The sequence below is a fragment of the Xiphophorus couchianus genome, chromosome 5 (assembly GCF_001444195.1).
Source record: "Xiphophorus couchianus chromosome 5, X_couchianus-1.0, whole genome shotgun sequence".
In the NCBI taxonomy this organism is placed as follows: Eukaryota; Metazoa; Chordata; class Actinopteri; order Cyprinodontiformes; family Poeciliidae; genus Xiphophorus; species Xiphophorus couchianus.
Genome location: NC_040232.1, coordinates 7629666 through 7639068, shown reverse-complemented (window position 1 = coordinate 7639068; position 9403 = coordinate 7629666). Strand labels below are relative to the sequence as shown.

General features: G+C 35.7%; 1 protein-coding gene across 2 annotated transcripts; it reads left to right on the top strand.

Annotated features, from left to right (window-relative positions):
* The first annotated feature begins 1253 nt into the window (after positions 1 to 1253).
* On the top strand, positions 1254 to 9403 carry ptp4a1 (protein tyrosine phosphatase 4A1). Of its 2 annotated transcripts, none has more exons than XM_028017176.1 (6): positions 1254 to 1411; positions 3794 to 4461; positions 5834 to 5926; positions 6629 to 6759; positions 8092 to 8166; positions 8281 to 9403. In XM_028017176.1, the coding sequence occupies exons 2-6, from the start codon at positions 4357 to 4359 to the stop codon at positions 8378 to 8380; spliced, it is 504 nt and encodes a 167-aa protein (XP_027872977.1). In that variant the 5' UTR covers positions 1254 to 1411; positions 3794 to 4356; the 3' UTR covers positions 8381 to 9403. The 2 variants fall into 2 exon arrangements, with proteins under 2 accessions (XP_027872977.1, XP_027872978.1); XM_028017177.1 differs by having other exon boundaries at positions 1255 to 1411; positions 3797 to 4461.

Here is a 9403-nt window from a genome sequence, read left to right as displayed (position 1 = left end):
TATTTGCAAGAAAAACAATGAATAATCAATTGCACCAGTAGAGTTTTCATATCTGAAGAGCCCTTACACACCCTGCAGTCTCTGTATCAAGAAAACAGCTTTAGTTCTTGATTTGGTTGCAATTTGTAAAATTTACACTCTCTTTTGTGAACGATTAGCCATATGACATCTGAAAGACAGCTTTTGAAAGAATAGCATATGCATAAAAATAACAGATGCAAATGTTTAGATTGTGCTACAAGTTTAAATAAAAAAGATGTGAATTATACAAATATTGCACATGACATGAAAATTGTATCAACCTGCACAATATAAAAATTCTAGTAAATGAAGTTTATAATAGAGTATCGAATTACAGCTGCTATCATTTCAAGGAACTTTTTTTAAAGGTCCAATTCATATGGAGTTACAACAAACTGTTTAAGTTCATAGCAATACAAAACAATCATAGGGTCACATTCCTATTTTTATACAATGCAATTTAATCCAAGTTGTAACTCAGCACAAAGTCATCTGATCACAAAACGTAAGTTAGTAAAACATTATATACTTAAGGAAGTCTATGTAACTGCATGAGACATTTAATCCTGCTCAAGCATGTAATGACTCAAAAGGACAACTTTGTATTTGCAGCACAATGTAATTCACTGGGGATTATAATACTTGTTCTCTTCATAGTAATAAATAGATTTCCAAGTATCTGTAAGACAATTCAAAGTAGAAGTATTTATCGTATTATCATTTATTATAAAAATTTCTTGTTGTAACAAGATTTTGATTTGCTGTTGACACAGTAAATTCCAATGAATTGATTTTTTTAAACTAAAAAATAGTTACCTAAAAATAGTAATTGTTCTTATCGTCACTTTTAGATAGATAGATTAGATGGAAATTTCGTTGAATTCTGTTCAATGACAATAAATGCTATCTATCTATCTATCTATCTATCTATCTATCTATCTATCTATCTATCTATCTATCTATCTATCTATCTATCTATCTATCTATCTATCTATCTATCTTTTATAATTATCACAATAGTACCACAAAATATTGTGATAAACCATTAAGTTTATATAGCAATAAAGCCTAATTTCATTCACAATAAAAGGTAGTTAGTCTTGATATGAATCATTTGTGAGTGTTTTAAATGTTGCATGTTGATGATTGTTTTTCTTCAGTTTGAAATGCTGGTCTTTTATTGTGAAAGTCCTGATCGGAAACGTCACTCGGCTGTGCCTCATCTCCGGTTCGTGTCAGCGTCTTCTTCCCCGGCGGATCTGCAGACTTCGGCTCAGCTCGGAGAAACAACACCGGACTGTATGGTGGAGAACCGTTTCATATTCTGACCGTTTTTCTTGGGACCGGCTGTATGATTAAGCTACAATCTTCAATGAGTAAGCATATCCCAGTAAGTAGCGGTTTTTCTGGCTGCCATTTTGCTTTTTGTGTGTGTTTTTTTCCAGGCTCACCTCTTCGGGTTTTGTTCTAAAATCAGGACGGAAGCTCTCACCAGCTGGCCTTCACGTTTCCTCGATGAAACCGCGGCCTACGCGGCACAAATTAAATCAAATTTCTCCTTACTCAGACGTTAGAGTCTTTAATTTTGGGGATTTCGCTGCTGAAAGTCAAAGTAAACCTACTTCTGTCCGGGTTTTTAACGGTAGTGAAGGTTTTTGTGCTGGTCGCCATGCTTTGGAGGCAGCGGTCGGATGCGCAGCTGAACCGGTCTTAGCCGGTCACTCGAAGTTTCTCTTGGTTGAAGTTAACGTATCTTTTGATGAAATCAATCATAAACACAGCCAATACCTTCCTTTTGGATTTATACACTGCTTTTTCTTGGTGAAGTTGGCAAAAGGCGTTAGTTTTTTACCGTTAAAAGAAGGCTATGTTTTCAGGCCTCTGTTGTGTGACGGCGCCCCATCTGAGCTGGAAGGACACGTTTTAAGTTTTTAACGAAATGGCGAAATTATATTGGTTAATAAAGGATGAATATGTTTTTCTAAGTTTTATCGTTCTATATCGCCTCCCTTTTTAATAGCTTCTTTGTTCGATCCACAAAATGTCCACCAAATGCTACCGTTCAGCCAGAAAATAGCGGATTATCGCAGCATAATTGAAGAGCTTAGGTTTTAGATTTGCCATAAATGAGAAAAAGCGCCATTGGTGGAAAAACTGGGCTTCCGAGTTCTCGTTAGTGTAATGGTTTGAAACATTAGCACCTTAAAAGACAGTAAAAACCAATTTCATAAGCTTGATGGTAAATTAAAACAATAAATATTATGAAATCTGTAATGGAGGCCTCATGAAAAAACAAAAATCTGGCATAGATGTCAGAAATGAGACATCCTTTGTATAACACTGGTGGCCATTACATACGATACTACACAGCATTACTGTAGGTGATTTCCCTCCCCCCCTTATTCCATATCATCTGCTCTGCTGCAAATTATTTAGTTTTAGTGGACAACCCCATTAAGACGGATTAATTTACCACCTGTTGTGTATAAATTCATGCACATTTTTACTCGGTAGACCTTTTATAGAGTTTAATTTTAAATCACAGTTATGCATTGAATCAATTTCTTTATATTGACACATTTGTTTCACTATTAGATCAGGATTTTGGCTAAATAGTATATTTTCATTTCTCTCTCAATATCTTATATATTTCTAAGTCTGTCGCACATAACAATCTAGAGGTGTGTAGACATATTTTTCAGCAGAAAAATTTGACTGACGTCAGTGTTTCCCAGCCCTGATACTCAGTGCAGACTGCCGGGCATATTTTAGATGCTTACCTGCTTTAACACACCTGGTTCAGGTGATTACAGCCTGTTAATCGGATATCATTTGAAGTCAGGTGCACTGAAGCATTAAAAACACCTAAAACATGGAGACCAGAGTTTATGAAACATTGTTCTACATGAGCCATACAGAATTTTCTGATTTCTCATGTCTTTTTCTAATTTTCTGGCACTACCAATTCCAATTTTATCTGATTTTAAGATTTTTATTCAAGAACTACATTAGCAGAAGATGTAGAAAGTATATTTTATCTCAAGGCCATCCAGCTGGGAATGGTTATTAATCGTCTTTTGAGCAGAGGTGACATCACCTTGTGTGAATGAGGTCAATGTAGTCAGACACTACAAAACACTATTTTACTGTCTTAAAGCAAAAATAATAATGGAGAGTTCATATTAAACTAGCTTTATCACTTTATATTAGTGTAGTTAGCATTACAAACGACAGCGTAGAAAATTTTGATTACTACTTTAGCAGTTTCATTTCTAAAAGGCTGCCAGTATTTCTAATACTCATTTTCTAATAGTCATTTTTCATCACAGGCAAAGGTAAAACGTCTCAAAGGCCAAATCCGAACCATTTTGCTCTACTCCGCCTTTCAGCGCTATTTATTTTCTTTTGGGTCGGTATTGCAATAGTCTCCTTTCATTCTACTCCTTTGTTTACTTTTAAGCAGCTTTTTTAAAATACTGCTACTGCAGAAGTTACTCAGCTCACGTTGCTAGGTAACCACATAGTGAGTGAGTTGCTAGGTAACCACGGAATGAGTGCGTTAGTTGATGCCATCTGCCTTGCTGAGCTATCCGTGAGAATTTGACCAACTGAAGTCTTGGAAATATGTTCATCTGTAAATAAATCTATAAATGAGTCCAGAGGAATTTAATCTATCATGTGCAACAGGCCTATGCGTCATGAACCAAATTTCTGTGTTTTAATAGATCATTAAGGACTTTCTTCTGGGTTTTTTTATTGTCTCATTTCGCAGCAGTTCTGTGGTGTTCTGGGTCGCACATTTATGGAGTTTCTGAAGGGCAGTGGAGACTACTGCCAGGCTCAGCACGCTGCCTATGCAGACGAGTGAACAGCAAAACTTGCCATCCATTTTACATACTTGAGCCACCGGAGGGACCCTGGAAAGTTTACAGGACCGGGAAACCTCCCAGAACCAGCGATACTTCAGCCTGGATGGGGTAACTCCACCCGCTGCACACTGCCCTCGTTGGCTTCCACCCGGCCAGACTCAAGGTGGAACCAGCCTTTTTTTGTTTTTTTTGCTTTCTTTTCTTTTGATTTCATCCCAAAGGAGAGGATTTTAAGTTGCTTTTCTAATTGCCTGCCACTTCGTCAACTGGCATCTCCTTCAAGTTGCCCGCCATTTTTGATGATTAAGCCTTGCCAACCTTCTACGAAGACCGGGGGATCTTTTGTTTCTGGGCTTCCTTGAGCTCATTGGACCTTTGTTTTACATTCCCTCTAACTGTTTACACTTGTGTTGTCTTGTTTTTTGGAATAAGTTTACCTTTTCTTAACCATTTTTACATTGTTACAATGGCTCGCATGAACAGACCAGCCCCTGTTGAGATAACCTACAAAAACATGAGGTTCCTCATTACCCACAATCCCACCAATGCCACCCTGAACAAGTTCATTGAGGTGAGACACAATCTCCATTCTGAGTTTTTGCCAAATCAATATGAATCAGTGAAATAGGATTTAAACTTTTAGGTTTTTGTTGAGTAATGCTGCTGTTGTCTTATTAACTTAAAATACAACAAATTAAAACAGTAGCAGGTTGTAGCAAAAAATGCTAATTTCCACCTGAACCCCCTGGACATGTTGATGTAATAATGTAAGATTTAACAAATCATGAATTGGCGAAAAGCCAGTATAATTAATTGCATAAATTTCTAAGAATTCATTCGTTCAGATTTCACTAAAACCAACCAAACCAAAATTATAAACCAACAAACTATTCATAAAACAATTTCTTTGGCTTCATTAATAATGAGTGCAAATCTGCTTATTTAAAGCTACAATATGTAACTTTTATAAAATATATTTTACGGTTTTTTTAAAAATTGTCACCATGTGGTGACCGTTTAGTATAAGACAGATAATTTAGTTGAAAAATGTATCTCCTCTGCCTTCTCCTTGTGCTGTCTAGAAACAACCAATCAGAGCCAAGAGGTGGATCTTAGCGCTGTCAATCACCCTCCTTTGCAGCTAGCACAGCCTGTTATGAATGTTCATGGCTAGTTGGCATAGTCACCAGTGATGGCAGATGAAACGTTTTCCTGTCACTAAGTTCTTTTCTCCACCCTTGCCACATTGAGCAGTGAGTACATGAGGTTGATTGACAGCATAAAGACCCTCCTCCTGGCTCTGATTGGTTGTTTTTGGTTGAGAAAGGTGCATTTCTTCAGATGGCAATAGTAGCCAAGGGAGGAGTTGGAGGAAATCAATATTTTCACATATTATCTCTCATACAGTCGCAATTTTAACAAATATGTAAATAAATAAATTTTTATAAGTTACATGCTGCAGCTTTGATAGACATATTTTTGTCAAATGTGCAAACATTTTATAACTACAGCATTTTGAATGTGGCAAACTATTCCCGTGACCCCTCAAAACAGGAGAAGAGTTTTATTGTAAAATCAGTCCTACATTTTTGGATGCTGCACTCGCCTCCAGAGGGCGCCCTTGTGACTCCAGTCATGTCATCTGATCTCAGACGAATTTTCTTAAAGGTGGAGCAGCAGTGTCATGAAGAACTTAATAAACTAAAATGTTTGCATCAAGGTTTATATATGTATATATAGATAGATAGTCATATTTGGAAAGTATTTGATATTGTCTAGATTTCTTGCTATGAACCTTTATTTTGATTCAAGAGCTTTTAAAACTGTTTTGCATGCCTGTGACCAGTTAGTCATAAAATATAAAGAAGCATATAATTTGGATAAATATGGAAAAGTGGTTCCGCTATCAGGTTTCCTAATCAGTTGTCAATATTTTCCCACAGGAGCTGAAGAAGTATGGTGTCACCACTGTGGTGAGAGTTTGTGAGGCCACTTATGATTCCACCCTGGTGGTAAAAGAGGGGATTCAGGTTCTGGTAAGTCCAGTCCTATTGCATGACTGATCAGTTCAGCAGCAGTAAACCTGTCAAAATTAATCTCAAGATAAATTGATCATTTCCACTTTGATATATTGTTTTGAATAGAGACTTTATAGAAACTTCATAATCCATTTTATTAATGGTTTTGATTGTAGGTGAGTTTTTTTCCCTCATTTTATTTGTTTAGAATTTTTACAAGTCTTTCAGTTCCATTGTCAAGTGTTCTTTACAATATTGAAGTTTTAGTCTTTTAGAGGATGAACTTGCAATATTATGCTGTTATTATATTATTTGAAAAATGGTCTCAAAATAATGCAATAATTTCTGGGACAATTTATTATAGTGACAGGTCAAAGCAGCAACAGAAATATTATTTTCAGTTCTTATAAATAATTTGATGAAGATTTGTGTTTTCTGAGGGTTTTAATCTCCGCTGCTGCATTGTTAAAAATGTAAAATAATGATCACAAAAATCCAGGTTTTATCTAAATCTGTAAAATATCTTGTTAAAATGTCACATCAGCATATTTTTCAAATCTTATGTCAGTATTTAGTGTATAATTAGACATGGATGCTCAACAGGTTCCCCCTCCAATGTTTTTCTTTCCATTGTAACCAGTTCAACCACTCCTTGTTTCCAAGAACAGGGATGCATGACATCATTTCCTCTTTTTTTCTTTTTCCCCTCATCTCCTGCAGGATTGGCCGTTTGATGATGGCGCTCCTCCCTCCAACCAGATCGTGGATGATTGGCTGAACCTGCTGAAGCTGAAATTCAGAGAGGAGCCTGGCTGCTGCATTGCTGTCCACTGTGTGGCAGGGCTTGGGAGGTAGAAATCCATCTGTATTAATAATGCAGGACTCTTTTTGCAACAATTCAATTCATCAAAATATCCTCTTATAATAATATGCAACAACCAAATACCACTAATTTATCCAAAATGAATGAATTGTATTGTTGGCCTTTTTAACACAGGTGGTTTCTTTTGTGTTCTCTTCCTTACGCTTTCCATCAGACTATCAACAAAAGCTACTAGTGCCACAAAAAAATAATTATCGACCCAATATAAAGATACTGTTTTGTTTTTTATATATTTTGGAAAACTTTAAATTAGCAACAAAAAAAATTTCTCCGAATTTTCTTTTTTCTTTTTTTTTTTTTTTTTTAAGAGTCAACTGTTTCTGGTCTTGATGAGAGAATTGATGTCAAAGCTTTACATTTCTGCTCCCTAATTTTTATTGTTTCCAGGTATGTAATCAGTTATTGGCCTTTGGAATGACAAAACTGTTGAGTATTAGTAAAAAAGGTTAGTGTTAACTAACTCATTTAGTGTAAATTTAGCTCAATTTACATTAATTTAGGTCCAAATGAGCTCATTTACATTCTGATATTTTTGAGGGAAATTTTATTTACAGACATCACAATTCATTTTGTTTGTTTTTTGGTTGTGTTTCATATTTGGATATGTAGAATATTTTCCAATTCCAGTCTCGCCTGTTCCTTACAAAATAAAAACTTTTGTTTTTGAGAGGACAAACTGGCGTTATTATTCCACTATCAACATAGTACTTGAAAATTGTCTCAAAACAACGTTATCGTTTATCACAGTAATTAGTAGAACGATTTACTGTCCAGCAAAATTTATGGTGCATCTCTAATGTCTAGTAATTTGGTTTTCAGATCAAATGTGGATTATAAAATATCTGTGAAGCTTCAGGTCATGCATGTTTTTTCTTCCCTTTTATAATAACATAAATCATCATACAAATTTATTTCTCTTCAGAAATGCTGCTCCTCTGACAAGATGCTGCCCTGGGTGGTTGCCCATGTATCCCATATCAGAAACGCACAATTTTATATATATATATTTTAATAAAAGTTATACAGTGCGGCTTAAAGGCAAAATTAGAGAGTTCATTTGGGGTTTGGTTACTCTTTTCAGAAGAGACGTGATAAAATTAACTTTAATATACTTTCAATTCTTCACTGATGGAAAGTTTGAGGTTTTTCCCACTTCAGTGGATCGTTGCGATGTAATTGCATAATAATAATAAAATAATTCTGATTTTTCTCCCTTCATAGTGAAAGAAAATGTCCTAAAACATTTTTGTAGGATAATGAATGAAGTTTCAAGTTTTTAATAGATTTTGTCTTCCTGCAGAGCTCCTGTCCTGGTGGCGCTCGCACTGATAGAATGTGGGATGAAATATGAAGATGCTGTCCAGTTCATTCGACAGTAAGTTTGTATAACCGGTAAAATTGGGATTTAGTGTCGTAAAAATGCTGTAAAAACGTCCTATTTTTGAACATTTTGAACACTGAGTCGGCTTGCTGCCGTCTTTTCTTCCAGGAAGCGTCGAGGAGCGTTCAACAGCAAGCAGCTGTTCTACCTGGAGAAATATCGTCCAAAGATGCGCCTGCGCCATCGCAATAACTGCTGCATCCAGTAGAGCCAAACCCCATTCCCTCCTGCCATGCCAGCCCAAAACTTCCCTAAAACTCATTACTGAAAAACTAATTTCTTCCTCACTAGCTTGCTTTTTTGGCAGGGTTTTTTTTTTCTTTGTCTTTTGTCATTGTGTTGAAGTATTTTACTTTGAAAAACCATGTGCTGTAATTCAACTTCCCCTCTCAAGGCTTAATTAAATCACAAGTGTCTGAGGGATAACAAGTTGTGTGAACCACATTGCCCAATAAAAAATTAAAACTATTAAAAAAATAAAGGGCAGTGCTGCATTGTATCTTTGTGAAATGTTGGATTTATAGTTGTTGCAAGTGTCCCAAAGATTTTAATTGGCCGCTACGTTGAAGTACCGCAGAAAAAAGTCGTGACGATATAAAGTCCACTCTCCCTTCCTCCTGTTTTTTGTTTTTTAATTCAGTTTCAAAAGAGTAGAAAGAGATATGCCTTCCTTCAGATCACATGGATCATTCATAAATGCCTTACGAAGTGAAACCAAGGCAGTCGTGCCACTGGCGTCTGGGAAAGAAAGGTGTTTCATTTTTCTACTTGGAATAATAAAAAAAACAACCTGTTGCCTTTGTCTTGTGCAGGAAGTTACACTTCTTGCCTTTCATTTAATTTTTCATTTAAATTACCTTGCTGTCATATTTATCAGTTGAACGTCTATGAGTTTATTTTATTTATCAAACCGTCTGTTTAATATTTCACTGCCATGTCCAACATTTGGTTACCTTTTTTCTTCTTTTTTTTAAATCTTAGTTCAAGTTGTTTCAGCTTCAAACTGGACTTCCTCCATCTGCGATAATGTGTATGCCTTTTTTTTTTCTCTGTTGATGTCCATAACTTAAAACTTGCATACTTGATGATTTTATGTATTTGAAAATGTGTACTATTATTAGGTTGGCTATTTATACTATCAACGGATGTGTGATTTAGTACAGTGAGCGACAAAGTTGTACCTGTTCACCAACTTGTGAGATTACATTAAATGACACTGAAAAAAAACAAA